Raw genomic sequence first — 21109 nt, forward strand, 5'->3', positions numbered from 1 at the left:
TTCGGATAAGTTTCATAGAGCAGCTCTTCAATTTTGATAATCCATTGCTGTTTGCTTTTTTTCTGGAAACCCCCCTAGTAATATTTTTTTTTTTTCATAATTCACTGTTATTTGTATTGACTGCAAAACTTGAAACACATAAAGTAAATGCTTTCTAGGGGTGTCTGGCTTGTACTTGCATGCTTAGAATATATTCTTTCATTGGTATTTCTAAGAAAACAACCACAACACAACATGACATAAATCAATTGTTTCTCGATAGAAGATTCCATTTGTGTATGATGTCTAAATGTTTTACAACTTGCAAAATATTGTACAGAGTTAATGTACATAAAGCAGTTTAGAAGTTCTGTGGAAATGTACTGAACAATTTAAAAGATATTCATTTCAGAGGTGTTTGAAAAATCTGTTAAAACCAGTAATTAAAATTTAGATACTAAATGGAAGGAATCGGAGGGTAAGCTATGGTCTCCATCATCTTTACTGGTATATAGGGCTTTAATGCAATTCCTGCTAATCTGCTGTATATGGATATTATAGCGAGACTTGGATAAGTGCACAAGGGCTGTAAGTATTTCTAGCCTGGAATGATACAAAATCATCATCCTTGATTTTATTTTTCTAACTGTCTCTCATGCAATGTTGTTATGATGATTTGATTAAATGAAAACAATGAAAAACCTGACACTAACATACCATCTGTGATTTCCATCAGCAATGTTTGCTTAACTCTGTTCTGTTCGCATGTTGTCGGCAAGTCATGAATGCATGATATCAAGACATAGCCCTAGTCAGATTGAAAAGATGTTACTGCTAGTTGAATGACAAAACTTTCATCAAATGATGATAATGAGCCAACAAGGACTTTCCAGATTAGAAATAGGACGACCCTTATTGCTCTAATGGATGAAAGATTCTTTTGCAGATATATACATTTTAAGTTTCGCTTTTGATGTATTGTTCTTGCTCCTAAAGTCTGTTTTCGGTTAATTTTTAATCTAATACGTATTTGCACTGGAATTATCATATTTTGTGTGTCATAATATTCATTTATCACATCTGTAACAGAATTTGTGTGTTGAAGTATCCCAACTATATTCAGAAAGCAACAGTAAAAAATGCAGGTTGTTCTACACAAAATTTAAAACCATTCTTTCTTTACAAAACGCAGTGTTCTGTTAAAATTGCTTGCAACTTAAAATCAAGAATTTTCAAGATAAAACATCTTTATGCAAAATCATAGATTATCCTGAGTGGAAGAAATAGAACAAATAATGTACATAATTCGCTCTTTTTTGTATGAATTTGTCAGGGAAAAGGTCAGAGAAAATATGGCATATTTTATATTGGCCAATGGCATGTATTTGCTGAAATTGCCATTGAATTGAAACCAATTACTGCTAGTTTGAGTTAGTATTTTACAGAAAAAACAACAATTCCTTTCCATTTTTTAGCAAATGAAGGGTCAGTTGAGGTTACTGAACCTAGCATGTGCGAGTAAAGCGCGGCCAAGAACAGTCACTCTTACAAGAGCAACTCGAGACGAGGTCCTCTATTTTCAAATCCTTGGCGGTTTAGAACGAGGCTGTGGAATCTTTATAAAGAAGGTGGAAAAAGGCTCAAAAGCCTACGAGGCTGGTCTCAAACGTGGTGATCAGGTATGGATTATCATAAAAATGTACATGTGACAGAACAGTGATTGGAAACCATAATCTTTGACTTAATGTATATATGTGTTGGAACTATTATGTATGATCTCAAACTTGTTATGCATTGCATTTTATGGATGGAAAACTCATGATCTTTTACCAATATTTTTCAGATATTGGAAGTGAATGGACAAAATATGACAAACATTTCACACAGTAAAGCTTTGGAGCTTTTACGAAAAACCACTCATTTATCAATAACAGTGAAATCAAACTTAGCCGAGTTTAAGGAAATGTTAGATAATGACGAAAAAAGTGCTATGATGAGAAGACAGGAGTTTCAGCAAACAAATAACAAACAGAGACTATCAGCTCCTGATTTGGAACAAGTGTTACTACCGCCGTCACCAAGTAGTGATTCAGGTTCAGGGAAAAAACAGAAGAAGAAAGATAAGAGTTTCATGAACACCATAGCCAGTAGTAAGCCGAGGTTCCGCATTGCGCTACGCAATCTCATACCTCGAAACATGAGCACAAGCAGCATGAACGCGTAAGTAAAACATGTTTTTAGAATGAGCTGAATTGTTGTTTGAAGTAGATATGCATCAAAGGTTTTAAGATGGTTTGCACCATAAAAGTGTTTTATTTTTAGCATTGTTAAGTGAACATTGTTAAGTTTCTTGAAAAATCATCCAAGTAGAAAGTGCTGTGGCTTTTGTTGCAGCATGACAAGGGAGGTAACAACACCTTTACCAAGTCTGACCATTTTAATGCAACTGTGGTTCTTCTACATTAACTAACACAGTGGCATGTTAATATCTCTTTGAGTAGTCTACAAGTTCAACAAATTGTGTTGTTTGATGTCCAGGAATAATATTTGCAGTACACATATTTCAAACTATTTAATATGTCATGTATGTTAAGTTTGAGCATTCATATCATCAATATTCCATTTGTTGCAGAGATCCAGTAATCAACCACTCAGATGAGAACCTGTCTGTCCATCTCTCTCGTAAATCTTCAACATCCTCCGGCTCATCAAATCCTGGACTGACCAACCACTTCTCGGCCAGTAACCCCGATTTATCGTCATTCTCGTATCTCTCCGTCGACGATAAGGCAGACAGTTTTCCAGAGCATGTTGTGAAAGTGTTTAGATCTGATCAGTCTTTTAAGTACCTTCTCATACACAAGGTTAGAGACTTATACTTGGTGAACATATTTTCAGAAGTCATTTATTTCTTTAAATGCTTTTTTAAATCTTTTATAATTAACTGCTTCTATCGACTAAAAACTTCAGGCTTTTAAATTTTTATTTTGAAACACTATGGTCATTATTGGTAAATTTAACAGTAACTTATTCAGAAATGTTTAGAATGAACTTTGAAATGTAAGGGTTTTATGATGTAAACATACACCCCACTTGGGAAGGCACATTTAAATAGGACCATCCTCTAGCAAATGTTTTCACAGGAAATGTTGCTTTACAGAAACCTGGACCATTCCTTTGTTTTGCCATATACAAATAGCCAATTTAGATTAGATTTAAATTTGCAAGTAGAATCTGAGTGTGTTTTAATTGGACTGTAAAATTAATTGGCAAATAGACTGAATGAAATCAGTGGAGGACATATATAAGAACTATATTGAACAGGAGCCCTGGTAGGGTAGGGTGTATGTTCTACTTATAAAATGTTACATGTATCATGAAATGTTTCTTAATTTGATAATGATAATGATACAACATTGTCATGTCTCTGTTACCTAGGAAACTACAGCAAAGGAAGTAGTGATGTTGTCGTTGCGAGAGTTTGGTGTAACAGACTCTAGCAGGTACGTTGGAGAATAATGTGTTAGATTGTTTGACATTGTTACACTCCTCATATTCTCAATAATTGGGACCAAGATGTTAAAAAAGGAATCATTTTTCATATTCAGTTACATGTATGTGAACTAACTAAAAAAAAATGAAAAATGAGAATATTGTGTCTAATGAGATTGGTGACTTCTATTAAAGGGGCTGTCACACATATGATAAAATAGCGAATTTTTTTTTTTTCGAAAACTGACATAAACTTGGCATCGATGTATACAATGCATTGAAACTTACTAACTGAAGTACCACATAGTTTACAACTTATTTAAATTTAGCAGTTATTTCGTATTTTTCCATTAAAAAAGATTACTGGGTATGTCTACCAGGTAGAATTCATTCCTTGCGTGTGATTGGCTAGTCGGTGTTATCACGTGATATTACCGAGGTAGGTGTATAGCTCATTATGTCACCCGAATAGAATAAGCCTTTGTAGCTCAGTGAGTAAGACGCTGGTCTTCAATTTTGGCGACGCGGGTTCAAACCCAGTCTCCGACACAATTTTTAATTACATTTTGGTACTTTTTTTACAATTATGATATCAAAGCGTAACACATTCTATTAGATAATTGTCCTGAGATTCGTTACAGAAAAAAACATTTTTTGGTGCCAATCTGTGACACAGTCCCTTTAAGAGAAAACCATCAATTTTAACAGAGTAACAGGGCCGACACAAATTAATAAGTCATTCATATATTGCCGAAAATCTACTGCTTTGGAAAGTTTAAGCTTATAATCTACCTTTTTAGAAGTCATATATCAGATACTGGTGAAAAATATAAATGATGTAACACCTACATGATTGGGAAAATATAAAAGATGTAACATCGCAACACAGCAGTATTTCATTCCTATCATTTTAGTAACTACTCACTATGTGAGGTAACAGTTGAGTCCGAGGGCTTCATCAAACAGAAGCGTCTACCCGACACGTTACAAAATCTTCCGGATAGGCTTACGCTCAATGGCAGGTGAGTACTGATAATGGACTGCTAGATTTCTTTGCCTGACCTAAGACAAAATGACTTCACATTTCATTTGGAAGATATTTTTTTTGGTTAAATTGGTTGTTCAACCTTGGCTTTGTTAATATGCGGAAAAAAATGCAAGAATTTTTATTTACAAGAGTTTGATGGATTATTTTATAGCTATGTATGTTATTTGTTTGTTGTTATAAAACAAGAAGTGATTGTGGAGTCATTGGTGTTGAGTGTGTAGTTGTTCTGTTTCAACATGTTTGTGTTGTTGTGATGAACATATTTCTTTCATTGTTTTTTCAAATATACCGGAAACTCAAATGAACGAAAGGCCAAGCAATTTCTGTTTATAAGGAAATAATTTCATCACAATGATTTGGTTTATAATTAAGATTTATGATTTAATCAGAAGACTTTAATTATATGCTTTAATTTTCATTTTCTATATCTTAATAACTTTTTGCTAACTTCCTAACACCTTTAACTTTTGGTGTGGTAGACTTATATACCGTAGTTATTCTTCATACTTTATTAGCTGAGTTTATTCTGTATGCTAGAATAGCCCAGGCCGTGTAGTAGATGGATCCATTTAGAGGGAATGCACACTGGTAGACTGGCCTTGAATATAAAGTAGTCAATCATGATTTGCCTCCCTTCTTTTACATAAAAAGTAGTTGCCACCCTTTATTGTAAAAGGCCATTCATTTTGGTTACACATGTTAAAGAAAAAAGCAGCTATATATCCATTAAAACTTATCAATGGTTTTTGCACATAATGTTTGCACGTAATTTTGTTGGAATGGCTAGTGAAGATAAAATAAGGATTTTAGCAGATCACTGATGGTGATGGAGTTTATCAAACAAATACATGTTGCTAGGGTTTTTATTTCATTTCCATAAACTAATTTAAGGTGATTTAGAAAAGCTGTAGAAAACTGCGTGGTGTGATAATAGCTAGAAATATCTCACAATTATAGCTATGTAATAAAAATGTTATACATCATATGATTTTCAAACATTTAATTAGTATAATATGGTATGGTATCAATGTTTTGACTTAAATTATAATCAGATTATTAATAATGTTTGATAATATTTAGGGAAAGGACTGGCTATGTTAATGCGAGGTAAAATCCACTCTTTTCTCAAGTATATAACCATGTATTGAACTTTCAATGTAATCATTTTGAAAGATTTATCTTTTAGAAACGTGTAATCTATGAACTTTGGCCTCTGCCATGGATGGATCACACTTGTGATTGGTTAGTTTTTAATGGAGGCAAATGATTGGTCAGTTAGACAACATGATAATAAAAACCTAATTTATACCCTGCTATTTGATGCAGCCCTATAATAGATAAGATAAAATATCTTATAACTGGACCTTAAATATTATGGTTGGTTGCATGCAAAATTGTAAACCTGAGTGTCCTTTATACCAAGTTCATGTTGTTGGCTTTTAACGCTTAGTCAGTTTATCATTAAAACTGTAGAAGACATATTTTATCTAATACCTTAATATGACAAAAATCAAAATGAAACGTATTTTAGTGTAAGTAGATATTCGCGGATAACATTTACATGTTGCAGCATTTAAAGTTAACCTTCAAAAATCAAGTAAATCAAGAAGCCAGAAGGGTGACCGTGGTTAATGTGCATGACCTGTGTTGACAAATGTGGCCTGGTTAGCATGTGCTCAGAATGTCTGTATGCTCTGCCTAGTCTTGTATGTGTACTGCTATTCCTAACTTACCCCACCCACCTTGTTCCCCTACACAAAATACATCTAGTTTTTAAGTGGTAAATTGTTTCTCCTCATTCATCATTGTTTTAACATCATTGTTGTTTTTCTTAATGTTTGTTATGTTTGTCAGATTGTTTTACAGTTCAGAGATGGCATAATTCTCATATATCATTTACCCCATCTTTGTGTTTGTGTTCATGCTATAAGATCATTTTTTAATATTACTTAATAAATGAAGAACAAGTTGTAACTGTAGTAATGCTTTATCACTTTTTTAAGCAAATGACAGTGTTGATGAGTTTTTCCAAGAATTTTTAGTGTTTAACTTAAAACTTCACATTGCTTGTTTGCTTTGAATGTTGTTCTAACAACTCTAACTGAAGAGCTAAATGTCTTGCTTGTGTTTCAAATCTCCTGCTTACCTCGCTACCATACATGTACATGCTGTTTCTACGATTATTAATTTATTCAGTTTGTAAATTTACCATCAATTTGTGTAGCATTGCCATAACTTGGTCTAAGTTGTTAAACTTGATGCATGTAGTGTATACCAACTACCATTTATTTTTCACATAACAAAACTAAATTTCACTGAAGTCATACCTAACACTTGTAAAAAACTAACAAACCAAAATGAACCTTAAGTTTTTGTTTGATTTTATTTCTGTTTTTATAACTCAAGAGTATTTGCAAGATTAAAGCATGGATTGTTTTTGTGTACAATTAGTCCATGTTTGGTTCTGACAAATGATACACGGCTACAAGAAGAAATCATCTGATTGGTCAATCATGCTTTCATCTTGCAACACCCATGATAGCCAACCAATGAGAATCCTCGTTACATCTGCTCAATGTTGTCTAACTCCCATGATGCTCTAGCAGCAAAGGCCAGGGGTCAAAGGTTAATTCTGTGCTTTTTGTTCTTTATTACCAAATCTCTCAGGAGACCTCTACCCTGTGTACTCAGGTATTACTTAAAGAACAACTTGAGCACAGAGCCGCTCGTGCCTGACGAACTGATGGGTGATCTGAAGAAGGAGGCGCAGATAAGCCTTACACAGCTCAACCCATGTGAAGTGGCCTCACAGCTGACGTTAGAGGATTTTAAGGTGTTCAAGGAAATTCAGCCCGCAGAATACATTGACGAAATCTTCAAACTGAAGTCCAAATATGGTGCTCCAAATCTCAAGAAGTTTTCAGATGTAAGGGTTTAGATTTTGGAAAATTTTAACGTTTTGAATAGTATGCTTCAGATTATAACTGTTACCTTGAAACTGTAACATTAAAAGCAGTCTTTTAAACAACATTATTATGTTGGCAATGTTAGATTAAAGCTGCACTCTCCCAGATTGAATGTTTTGACTACTTTTTTATTTTTTGTCTTGGAATGAGCCAATTTTTGCGAAAATCCATGGAAACCAGTTATATAAGACTGCTGACAAAAAATTAGATCGCAGATTTTTATATTTAAGTTCAAAAATTGATGTTTTATGCATTTTTAGCTCGACTATTCAAAGTATAGGTGGGCTATACTACTCGCCCCGTCGTCGGTGTCGGCGTCCGGTTAAAGTTTTAGGGCAAGTTGGGATTTTCACTTTTAAGTCCAATACCCTTCATTCAATTGACTTAATACTTCACTAGGTTAAAGTTTTAGGGCAGGTTGGGATATTTATTAATAACTTCTATACCCTTTGTTCAATTGACTTAATACTTCACACAGTTGTTCAAGACCATCACACAATGAGGTTACATAACCCCATATTATCCATAATACAAGTTATGGCCTCTGATTGATTTAGGTTAAAGTTTTAGGGCAGGTAAAAGTTTTAGGGCAAGTTGGGATTCTCACTTAAAACTCCAATACCATTCATTCAATTGACTTAATACTTCACACAGTTTTTCAGAGCCATCACATGATGAGGTTACATAACTCAATATCCTTAATACAAGTTATGGCCCCTGACTGACTTAGGTTAAAGTTATAGGCAAGTAAAAGTTGAAGGCAAGTTGGGATTTTAATAAAAAAACTTCTATACCGTTCATGCAAATTCAAAATTATTTACAACCATCTTACAACAAGAAGCATAACTCCATTTTACCCTAAATACAAATTAGGGCCCTTGATTTTTTTTATTGATTTTTTTAATTTCTTTTGAAAGGCATATTTGTATATTCTTAACCACATTTTCATAATGGGAAATCAAGTTATTTGAATGACTTGCGTCATTGTTCGGGCGGGCTTGTGGGAGGGCAGCATCAAAGTCACCTTATGTATCAAATAATTTTAGTTAGGTTTGACATAAAGAGACCAAACTTGGTAATATTACATCGTTATTGTATTCACTTCTAAGTCAAAGCGGCTTAGTCGAGCGCGCTGTGTTACGACGGCTCTTGTTCTTAAACCGTTAGTAACAGTTTAGGCCATAAAACATTAATTTTTGAACAGAAATATGAAAACCTACGATCTGATTTTTTGTCAGCAGTCTTATATAACTAAATATGCAGCTTTAATGTAACTCAAACCTTATCGATTTTGCTGAAGAAGAGTGTTAATTTTTTTATGTTCATGTATTTTATTGCAAAGATATGTAATACACGCTTAAACTATGAATGGTAGCTATCTCTAACTATTGATTTATGCATGTATCTAAGAATTAAGTAAGGATCTATTATAAAAATTACTTATTACTGTTGATGACATTTTCAGCTGGCCAACAAGGAGATGTTCTGGGTTGTCACAGAGATCTGTTCAGAAAGCAATCTAGTCAAACGCATGAAAATCGTCAAACATTTCATCAAAATTGCAAGTAAGTCGATTTCCTGCCTATCCTTTTGTTATACTTTAGCAGGTTAATGTGATGAATTCATGGAATAACAACAATTAGAAAAAAAGATATGGCCAGGTGTTGTTCTTAAGATAACTTCTAATTCTTGGAATGCATGATGTTTTCTTGGAAATCAGTGCCATTTTTGTAAACATTAGTACCTTATATAAGAACAGTAGCTGGAGAATCAGAGGAACTCAATGTCATATGAATAGGAATTAACATCGTTCAGGATAGTACATTCCAGATTTTATCCCCCATATCACACAATTTCATAGGAAAGAATTTCTACCAAGAGAGATTATATCAAACATTTTTACCTGAAATCTAACATTTGATATGCATGCCACAAGTCAGAGGGTACAGCCATACGTAATAAGAGTTTGAATATTTTTCAAATGTGTATTTTACAGGGCATTGTAAAGAGTGTAAGAACTTCAACTCGATGTTTGCCATAGTGAGCGGTCTAAGCCATTCATCTGTGTCTCGACTTCACAATACCTGGGAAAAGGTGCCTAACAAATACAGGAAAATGTTTGAGGTAAATTAAATCAAAGAAAGTCAATTTTCATGATAAGTGAAGTGAAATGAAATTTCATTCATGGTTGATTGATTGCAATAAACAAGAACAGTAAATGTTCACGTATAGGACACACCCATAGATAGGACGCAGGCAAAAGACGTGAAAATTCAAGATAATGAAATTAAAACCTCTATCATACATAAAATACTTTAGGAATTGTCAAATCAGAAAGCCATGACATTTGTTCACAGTGCTGATTATTTTATGGATTGTTCAAATGGCAAATGGTTATTGTAAACCATGCAATATTAAATACGAAAGCTAAGTATGTTTTCTTTGTTTATCATTATGTCAACACTTTCAGCAAAGTATTAAAAAATATGGCAAAGTGTGAAAAAAAACAACCCTAGTTTGTACTATGAGTACTTAATGGGAATTCTAGTGGAATAGCTTCTATACGCTTCATTCAATTTCAATTGACTTATTTCCTCACACAGTTATTAAAGACGATCTTATAATTAGGTTACATAACACCATTTCAACATTAGTACAAATTATGGCCCCTGATTGACTTAGGAACTAAAGTGAAAGGTTTAGGGCAAGTTTTTTTGTGTGTTTTTTTTTATTTCTTCTATACTCCTCATTCAATTGACCTAATACTTGACAAAGTTGTTTATGGCCATCACACAATAAAGGTTTCATAATTCTTTAGTATCCAAAATACAAATTTTGGCCCTTGATCAACATAAAAGTTTTTGGGCAACTTTGAGTATGAAAAAATAACTCGGATCTCAAATATTGTTTTTTCAATGCCCTTCATAGTTTACACAGTAGACATACACAATTAGGTTACATAACTCCATAATAACCCTAAATTCAAATTATGGCCCTTGATTGACTTTTTTTACTTTTATTCATTGCGTTTGACAGGCACATTGTCTTATTTTTAACCAGGTTTTCAGAAAGTGTAATGTTGTTATTAGAATAACTTTAATCGTTGTTAGGGCGGGCATGCTGGAGGGCGACATTAAACTCACCTACATGTATGTTATTGAATAAATTTAGTTAGGTTTGACTTATAGTGACCAAACTTGGTTCATGGGCCCCTAGGGTCAAGGTCACTGTTACCAGAAATAGATAAATTGTTGTTACTGAATGACTTTATTAAAAGTTGACATATTGCAACAAAACTTGGTATATAGGAAGAGTTTATAGAGACCTTTCATGGATTTGCATTTGTGGCCCCTAAGGTGAAGCTCACTGTTACAAGAAACTGGTTGGTATTGAATAACTTAAATTAGGGTTGACATTCTGTGATCAAACATGGTATGTAGGAAGAGTTTCTGGAAGACATCCATGGGATTGCATTAAGGGCCCCTAGGGTCAAGGTCACTGTTACTTAAAATAGAGAAAAAACACAATTGAAACTGAATCTCATGACTCAGTTCTGTCAATCATTAAAAACCTGGTTTCCTCGCATTGAGGCGTTTCTTGTTTTCTTGTTAATTTGATTTTAATTGCTTATTTGAGGCACATATCACATCATTATTGTATTCATTTCTAAGTTGAATGGTTGTCCTATGCTAGTTCTTGTCGAATTCATATTAACATTTCTGTAATATTGGTCAAAACAAAGAAATTGTTTTCAGTTAAAATCATGGATAAAGATGCTGTGCTTACATTAGGTCTGAATGACTATAGTGGTTAATACACATGTGCCTTCAATGTTTAGTCACAATGTTTCAGAGATAGCGAAATTTGATTCTGCAGTGTATTCATGTCCTCTTGTTTTACTTATGTTCATGTACATTCGCAATATTTCAGAGCCTGGAAGAGTTGATGGACCCGTCCCGGAACATGTCCAAGTACCGGAACCTCCTCTCCAGTCCCTTTGTTCAACCACCTATGGTATAGTGCTTTTTATTCCATTGTCTGATGTTTTCTGGGTTTTTTTTTCAAGAACAAAAAGTCTATGTTGTGAAAGCATTATGGGCTTGTTGTCCTGGGTGTCAGTGCCATGGTTGGTTTGCAAAGCTTTAATTTGGGCCATAACTCAAAAACTTTTCAATATATTCACTAAAGATGGCATTGAAACTGTGAAATCTCAGTGTTAGGTTGCCATTGACCAGCAGATGACCTATATTGATTTTGAGGTGAAAGGTCAATGTGACAGGCAATTTTCTTATGACAACTTTTTTCTAAGCAATATTTTGAGAACTTGTTGACCTGGGACCATGAAACTTTGTTAAGAGGTTGCCATTGACCAGTAGAAGACAATATTGTTTTGAGGGTCAGTTGGTCAAAGGTCAAGACCTTCAACGGCTTTATGCACTCTGTCAATGTTTTAATATAGGACCATGAAACTTTGGTGTTACATTGCCATTGACCAGCAGATGACCAATATTGATTTTAGGTCAGTAGGTCAAAGGTCAATAATGAATGCAATTTTCTAATCTGCATCTCAGTGAAAAGGGCAATGCTTGGACTGAGAGTTTGAATGTAATTCCATTTGGTTCCAACAACATTTCATTGATTTTTGGCTGTGTTGTGTAATTTCTGCAATTGCTTCATTATAGCAGATATTATTAGCCTAGAGGTCAGTTAGCTAATGTTGTCATTCTATTCTTTTAAAGCTTGCAGAATTTCATTTTCAAGTATATCCATATTTCAGTATGAATATTTATGAATTTTTTGTTCCAGTGTGCATGCAAATGTTTTCATTGTTTTAGGACACAATTATTGCGGCAGTTTTATATTTCCTACGCACAGTTTCATTGACAGCATGCAATCTATTATTTCAGTTGCCATTCTTCCCAGTTGTTAACAAGGATCTGACGTTTATAGATCTCGGTAATGACTCGAAAGTGGAAGGTCTGGTCAATTTTGAGAAACTACGCATGGTTGCAAAAGAAGTGAGGCACATGTGTAACATGTGTCCACCTCAGATAGTGAGTAAATTGAATTGTGGTTGTTACAGTATTGTACAATAATGTGTTTTCAAGGCCGTACTTTTCAGGTATTTACATTCAGTTGTAAGTTTCAATGAATAATTTTAAAGCATGTGTGAAAATGTCAATTATGATGTTTAAATGTTAGTCCTGTACCTATAATACTTCTTACGAAATATAAACTCACATATCTCAGTTTTATAAATTTTGAAGTAATAAAATGCCCTATCTGTGAAATGCAATGGATACATTTGTTCAAATATATTTTGACTGAACAATTTTAACAATTTAACATAACTTTTTAGGATTTAAACACGATTTTCAACTCTCAAAGACAAGAAGACACTTCAGCAATATTTGGTGTAGCAACTATGAAACGGGCAAAAAATCGGCGAGCATCAACGGTGCCGAATGCTCGGAAAATGTACGAAGAGGCTCAGATGACGCGGAGGGTTAAGTCGTACCTTAGTAACCTGCCAAACATCCGGGATGAAGAAAAATTGGCAGAGATGTGTAACACATGTGAACCACAACAAGGTAGGGACAGTGCCATTCTGCTACTGTAGATTGGTGGAATTTCAGGAGGACTTTTTTACAAAACCCACATGTTGCAATTTAAAAACTTGGTAAATAGCTTTATACTGTACACATTTCCAACCTGTTGTATTAGCCACAACAAAACATGTAGAAAAAAGAACCTCGCAAAATCTACAGTATCTGCAATTTTAACTGAATGGATGGTGGTAAATCATTGTAAGATATTGTTGGACTGTTGTGTGCTGCAGCTTGGTGTTCATGGTCATTTCTCATAGATCAAAGTCATCATGATAATGAAAACCCCAGGCCCAAATTTCACGGAAGTTTTTAAGCTCTACAGGCTTAAGTAGCTTTCCACTAAACACAATTTCTTTCTTGATTTTACGAAATAAAAGAATAGTTTTCAGTGTCATGATTATCATAAAGATAATTTAAGTCCAAAGTCTCTGAAGAATGTAAATGTTACATAAATCAAACCCAAACAAATATATTGAGCTTAGCTTAAGATATTTTGAGAAAATGGGACCTGATGTTTTCAACAAGGAGTAATGTTGTTTGTGAAAAAAGAATAAAATTGTTAAGACAATTATAAAGAATTATTTATATATTATTTGAATCAGGAACAGCACTGAAATCTGTAAGTTTTGTCTGTATACAGTGGGTAGACAAGGAAATACCGTTGTTCCCTAATATGGTTTTAATCGCATTGCTGTTGTTTCATCTGTTTTCCTAACTTGTTTTTATCAGCTAAAAAACCGGAATCTTCACCAAACCTCAGTGCCAGTTCTAGCAATGTGAACAGTGAGGAGAAGAAGCCTGCCTACACGGTCACAGGACCTAAATTTGGTACATTTTTATATCCTGTTCAGTCAGGGCTATTCCAGTAAAACATATGTCCCACCCCAGGAAGGCACTTTCAAAATGGACCATCCCCCTTGAGAAGTTTATTTGATGAGAAAAGAACCCCCTTTAGAATATTTTCTGAGCAAATTCGGACCCCCTTGAGAAGTTTATTTTTTTATACGTCTATATGCAAAGATTATTTGCAATTACTCTTTTGTAACTCTTTGATCAGGTGAGCTATATAGGACCTTATAGCTCACCCTAGTTTCTAAGCCAATCATCACCCAGAGATTTTCAAATCTTTGCTCGAATAGGTTTCATATAAGATCACATCTGCACCCAATAAGTTAATTATTATAACTAGGTCAACAGACATGGCGCGCGCCAAATGAACTTCGAGCAGCCAATGGGCACGCTGTATACGGCCTTGTTCGATGATTGGCTTAGAAACTAGGGTGAACTATAAGTCGGTTACAGCTCATGTAATGGAAAACAACAAAACTTATTACTGGGCTTTGCTTGTAATAAATTTTGTTATTTTCCATTAATAAATTTGGTTATTTTCCATTATATGGACTATAACCTACACACCACGGTTCTCTTGTTTCTTCATATGTTGCTATAAGTGCATATTAAGCCACATGAGGCTGAAACTTTCACCCATGTAATTATATACAACCTAAAAATACCTTGTGGTCGAAATGTTAAGGGGACGAAACATTCGGATTTATAACATTTACGCAATACGTACAAATTATGATTTCTAATAAAATTGTAGACAACTGTTGTCAATGTCAGGGGTCGACACTAACCATTTTTCCAAGGGATCCCGAAGGGACACCAACATTTGAAATCAGGTGTCCCTTCCTGAAATTAGGAGTCCCTTCCACTTTTTACATTTTTTCATTGTTGAGCCTGTTTTAATATTAAATTCAACATCCTTTTACTTTTCAATTTGTAATGCAAGTATAAACCACCATAATTATTATACATGTTTTCAGCAGCATGTAATGACAGGTTAGTAGCACTGAATGGCAGTGAGGTATATTTTGGTCTCTAAGTTGGTAGATTGGGTTCAAAAGCGGGAGAATGTCTAAGTCCCTTTTGTTTTCAGTCAAAAACAGAGATGGATACAATGTAAACAAAAACTTGATGTTGTTACTATTTTTAGATTTTTGGAAAATACGCATAAAATACATCATGGTTCAGGGTTTTGTCAAATGTCGGTGCTTTTCATTAAGAAACTGTAGGAATATTACATCTGGCTTGTGAAAACTCCAATCAATATTTAGTAGAGCTGTTGATAAATCAATCAGACTGCCCAACAGTCGTAGTGCATACTGGAAGAGCAGACGACCAAAAATTGTGTATACATGTTAATTTTCGCGCCAAAAAGTCATAAAATTTTATAAATTTATTGAAATAATGAATAAAACCCTGCAAATTTTATTTCTATTATTTTTTATCAAGGCATAAAATATATGTCTTTAAAATTAACAAAGAATATTGATAAGTTGAATGCCAATTAACAAAGAATGCTGAATGTAGGATGCAGTTCTTTTGTGTCGTAAATACTCAAAGGTCGCATCATATTATATAAAAGGTATCATCAGAGTTGGCATCTTTTTGGGCGGTTCTGACACATAAGCAAAACAATTCCACATAAGTATTTTACCGATAATAAATCTCTGTCAGCTCTGACCTTGTTTAAAATGTAAACAACAAAACGGAAGCGTTAACCTGCATGCGCCTGTGAAATGACCTGTTTATTTATAGATTCATGACGTAACTATAGTCAAATAGTCAGCTATACTTTCGCTTTGATGAGTCCGATAATGATAATTAATAATATTGTTTTGACATGTGCTGTCAAGAAATTTAGGGAGCCCGAATTTAGGTAATAAATTAATTAAATGCTACTTATTTATTGATATTTAGCGTTTATCAGTCAGAAATTTAAGTGTCCCGACGGAATACCGGACTTCGAAGTTCAGGTGTCCCTCCTGAAAAACTGGTGTCCTCGGGATCCCGGGACCCCGTTAGTGTCGAACACTGCAATTTGGTATACTTACCGCGAAACGTATCCACACATGCGGCGCAACTATTGGTTTCTAGCCAATTTTGTAGGTTGGTCTTCGACCACGACTTTACAAATTCTGGCACCTCCGCCATCTTGTTGTCAAGGGACGCAACTTCTTCTGATTTCCGGTACCGCGGAACCGACTCGTAATATCGCGAAAATTTGTATCCAAACCAATTCTGTACACGACGTTCGGTAAAATATGTTATATGGATAAAAAAAACCCCGGTATTTCACCATCAGGCAGTGAATATAAATGAGCAGATACGGTCAGAAGCAAAAAAGAAAATGACGCCCCCCTATAGAAGCGAAATTGGACTTATCACCACCCCCTACAGTAGCAAATTAAGAAAAAGACCTACCCCCTACAGAATTTCTTTATTTTGCCGTCCTGGGGTGGGACATATGTTTAACTGGAATAGCCCTCACACGAAGTGTTGAAAGTAGTTGTCTATTTCTTTAATTTCTTGCATTAAATATTTTGTTCTTTTTTGTGCATTTTTTCTGATATTTTCTTGTATTAGTTTATTCTGTCAGTTTCTTGCATTTAGTTCTCCTTAATACCATTAAATTCCCTGATATTTCGTGCATTTTAAGATCTCATATTGTAGAATAACTTAAACCTCTATTCTTTTGGTTGCTCTGTAACATTCTTCAATTCTGTAAAAGAAGCTGATTCCTGCTTCCTTGAAATAAGCCTGATTTGTTTGAAACTGAGAGCCATGTTTAAGTTTGTAATGTACCCCAAATTCTGCTGAAGATGGTTATAGTGTTAAAAGCTTTTCAAATTTGGTTTGGCTTTATATTTTGGTTTGCATGTTTTTTTCTCAACTTATTAACAACACTGAAATCTGACAAAACTTGATGACAGTATACACATTCAGCATAATCATGTAGCATGAAGATTGAAAACCAAATTTACAAAGGTGGGCCTTTTTATTTCTGTTGCACGATGTTTCATCATGCATGCTAGAATTTTTAAATTTCTTTCCTGAACAGGTGCTGCAAACGTAGAAAACACAAGAAAGCTTATGGCCCTCAGCGGAAAAGTGAAAACCCACGATTCTAAAAACCCTCTAACCTCTATAACTAGTCCAAACCTATCTGGCGTAAGACGTCAACCAATGTCACCTCGACATTCCCGACCGCCGGTATTACTGACGTCAGAATCCTCGTCGGTTGTCAGCCTTAGCAATATAGCACATAGGAAACCTAGTCGCACTGGTAAGGCAGGAGAATATTGTCACTTAGCATCAAACATCATAATTGATCGTTATAATGAAAGTTCAAGTGATATTGCAGGTTTAAAAATGCTGCTATCAGTTTTAAAGGTTTAAAGAGAGATTTAGAGAGCATTATTTTTAGCTTTCTGTTTTTATGTAATTATTATATAGAATCAATTTTCTAAATTTTCGAAATGAATGCATTTTTAAGTGTTGTCATATAAAAATTTCAATATACATGACACATTCTAACAGTGTTCAGACCAGTATGCTAAAGATATTTCTGTCACATATATAATTAGTACAAAATATTCAAATTCGCTGAATAAGGTAACAAGAATCCCAAAGTATAGTTTCTTTCCATGTCTCTTAAGCATGACTACTAAATGCTTCATCTTGTGATGTTTTGTTCAACATGTTTGCTTGCTTTCCTTGTAACATTGGTAGCATTCATTCTTTGAAAACATTTCTTTCACTTTTGGTTCAGTTCATGTAAGCTTGTGTGTGGTAGCATTTTATTTGGTATCATTTTTGTTTTGCTTATAAAATAAGAAGACCAGCTTCACTCTTAACAAAAGTACCGTATTATGCTGTGTATAGGACGATTTATATTGCTATTTGTAAAAGCAGCTGTACTATATTGTAAGTAAATGTTCACAACATGTATTACAAACACATGGTAGAATGCAACTAACAACACTGCCATCCATAGTAAGTTCGGCCAGAAATGAACATTAAAAAAGTCAGAAGCCTAATGCTATAGATAGAACGTAGGCTTTTAAAAAAAAAATGAATTCCGGGGCAAAAAAGTGTGTCCATTACACAGTATAGTACGGTAGTAATGATCAAAGTGTGCTACATTTGGTCGACCATTCATTTTTGGTCACTTACAATTTCAATGATAGAAACAAGCATACATGCCATATCCCCTGTGGGGGAAAAATTCCCCCGGAATTTCGATCCATCCCCCCGGTCCCGGTCCCCGTTTTTTTTTGTTATTTTTAGAAATTTTACATCAGGCAATAATGACAAAGTAAGTGAAACCACAGTATGTGAGTGAAACTGAATGCAAAGAAACAACTCTACGAGGGTGAAATGCCAAAAGGAAACTTACAACAAGTGATCAATTAATTTGTAGTAATTATCAAAGGCAAAGAAATATTACTATTTTGGAAGGAAGAAATTAATTATTTATTCTATTCTCTTAATATTGTCTGAAAGTCATCAAGCTGATAGAATTAAGCACATTTTTTTAAAAGACTTTGGAGGAAGGTAAATTTAATTTAATTGTCTCGAAAACATATTTTTCCAATGACATATTTTGTTCTGCAAGTGCATTACAGTATGACATGACAGTGTATCATAAGAATGTGATAAATCATGACATAAAATAATTCTGTATAATGAAAAAGTTAAGAGGTTTTCAAAACAAACTATATGTGAATACATTTTTTCGTACTTGCGTCTAAAAATACTTTAAAATTTCGCCAACTTAGACCTGCTAAAAAAATCCCCCTGAATACAACCAAAATCCCCCTGAATTTTCAGCCTTTTGAACAAATCCCCCTGAATGGTCTCCAGAAAATATGGCATGTATGGAAACAAGTCTTCCATACCAGTCTCTCTTCTCAAATTTTGTTGAAAGAAAGTCTCCATTTATTTCCTTACAAATTGCCGTATATTATTTTACAAATTGTCATGATTTTTACGTTTGCCATGAATGCTCTTGTAGGTTCACTAAACTCCACAGAGTCTCAATCACCCACAGCCAGCATCAAGAGCAGCAGTAGTGCTCCCTGCCAGTACGAGTCTGACTCGAGTCACGCGAGCACCTCTACGTACGATAACCACAGCACGTGTTCATTACCAAGCAACAGCTCGCCCGCGTTGTCACGGAAATCTTCAACCTCCTCTGGCAACCATATCTCGTCACATGCTCAGCAACAGCATCATTACCCCAACCACCCTCCTCCACAGTCAGGTGAGTCACTGAAATGTTTTGGCGTGTGAAAAAAGCAAATTTGCAGGGTATATGTATTGGCTAATTGGACACAGTGGAGGCTCATGTCGTTGTTGAAATGTGGCTTTTGAGGAAAGGAAAAAAACAACTTTAGAGTAAATGAAACTCTTTCAAGCTATGAAGACTACTGTCTATGTAAAGTATATTTAAAAAAAATGTATTTACGGTACATGATATTTTTTTGAAAGTTGAGAAAAGATATTTACTAAGCTGTCCAAAGAAAATAAACATAGACATTTTCTAAATAAACATAGACATTTTCTAAAATTGGCTTGGCTTACCAATACATCCTTTTTCCAAGCATGAAAACTTCCAATGCTTCATAACGTTAAATTCTGAAAATCTGAATCCTTATTTGGACTTATCTGGCATGGGAATGCTGAAATCCTTCACTTTCATATGTTTATTTTCCTTATTGCTTGGATAACATCTATCAAGAGTACATCTATCAAGAGTTAATATGTAAAATGCTTCCTTATGAAGCATTCAAGAAGGTAATTAAGTACAAGCTTAGAATCGTGCATTCATTTCCTTATTTACGTCTTTTGAAAATGGCATTGTACATGTATATATGTTTATTTTTGGCTTATTGAACTACCGAGGACACCCTCAATTATTTGTCAACATGTGTTGTGTTTTTCTCATTGATAGGTTATTTGTCTGCTCTCATAGGGCTTATTTGTGGTTACTTTGCAAGCTTACAACTGCAGTTTAAGAAGCTGTTCCTTTCTTACTAACCTTGAGAGCTTGTTGTCTCAGCAGGTGCCCCTTCGTTGCCCGGGCTACCACAGCAGCGACCCCCGCTACCTCCTTATCACGTTGTGATGCAGAACGCCCAAGGTACTTGTGGTGTGTGTCGGTTTCGGTTACACTCAGCCATTACCCCAGTATTGTCAAATGTGTGTCAGGGATATTGGAGAATATCATTTTGCATTGCGATCAAAAGTTGTTTTGGGGGGCATGTATGGTGAAGTTATCAGTAAACAAGTAGGAAACAAACAAGATATGCTATTAAGCTAAAGGTAAGTTATTGAAATTAAACTTTTGAAAAATGGGCAAATTATATTTGAATACATTGGAGTTAAGTCAGATCAAAAGTGATTTTTTTATTATTTTTAGAAAGCATGTTTTGGTTCATTAGTGGATCATATGTAATTAGAAAATTTACAAACTAAAAATGGAATATGAGAAATAAAAGGATTGTGATATTCTTGTCCATTCCCTGATACACGATCTTCATCAGCGTCTAACCCTGTCATTGTTGTTTGTGGCTAATCAACTGAGTATGGTCATGTCATCTAACGCTATATTTCACAGGTCCTATATCCATAATGTTCATCAAAATAACACCATCAGTTATCTCCGTAACATCGCCCATCTACGTAACATCGGTCGCCTGCGTAACATCGGCCATCTACGTTACGTAACATTGTCCATCTACGTAAAATCGTCCATCTACGTTACGTAACATCGTCCATCTATGTAGCATCGTCCATCTGCGTAACATCGTCCATCTACGTTACGTAACATCGTCCATCTACGTAACATCATCCATGGATTCGGGTTCATCTGATTATTTCATCAACTGACCATTTTTATTTTTTTTGACTTCTCATTACACTTTTATTTCCCCAAAGATCACGTCATGTTTGTGTGTTTTGTGTTTTATCACCTTTGTTTGTTCACTATTTATAGCATGTCACATGTAACACATCGTTCCTTTTTAAGTTAACGGCAGTGTTTATTATTTATGAAAAGGAACACATGTTTTGTAGCCTTCAAAGCTTTAGCTTTTTTTAAATGAAGTCTTCTTTAATAAGATAAAAATGATGGCTTTATAAAGTAAATTTTACTGAAGTTCATCCAA

The 21109-nt window shown here is 34.5% G+C and overlaps 1 protein-coding gene across 23 annotated transcripts in view; it reads left to right on the top strand.

Annotated features, from left to right (window-relative positions):
• LOC128217639 (rap guanine nucleotide exchange factor 6-like) overlaps positions 1-21109 on the top strand; it is a 72081-nt gene that overhangs the window by 47028 nt on the left and 3944 nt on the right. For 6 of the 23 annotated variants that reach the window (XM_052924920.1, XM_052924985.1, XM_052925095.1 and 3 more), the window contains 17 exons: positions 541-567; positions 1455-1658; positions 1823-2199; positions 2612-2843; positions 3418-3482; positions 4386-4493; positions 5600-5626; positions 7187-7445; positions 8951-9050; positions 9482-9609; positions 11416-11499; positions 12393-12539; positions 12845-13076; positions 13824-13922; positions 16999-17223; positions 18955-19203; positions 20002-20091. In XM_052924920.1, the coding sequence (XP_052780880.1) occupies positions 541-567; positions 1455-1658; positions 1823-2199; positions 2612-2843; positions 3418-3482; positions 4386-4493; positions 5600-5626; positions 7187-7445; positions 8951-9050; positions 9482-9609; positions 11416-11499; positions 12393-12539; positions 12845-13076; positions 13824-13922; positions 16999-17223; positions 18955-19203; positions 20002-20091 (2653 nt within the window). Of the gene's footprint in view, positions 1-433; positions 458-540; positions 568-1454; positions 1659-1822; positions 2200-2611; positions 2844-3417; positions 3483-4385; positions 4494-5599; positions 5627-7186; positions 7446-8950; positions 9051-9481; positions 9610-11415; positions 11500-12392; positions 12540-12844; positions 13077-13823; positions 13923-16998; positions 17224-18954; positions 19204-20001; positions 20092-21109 lie in introns of all 23 variants that reach the window. The other 17 variants (XM_052924944.1, XM_052925063.1, XM_052924953.1 and 14 more) reach the window with 13 other exon arrangements.

The sequence above is a fragment of the Mya arenaria genome, chromosome 2 (assembly GCF_026914265.1).
Source record: "Mya arenaria isolate MELC-2E11 chromosome 2, ASM2691426v1".
Lineage (NCBI taxonomy): Eukaryota > Metazoa > Mollusca > Bivalvia > Myida > Myidae > Mya > Mya arenaria.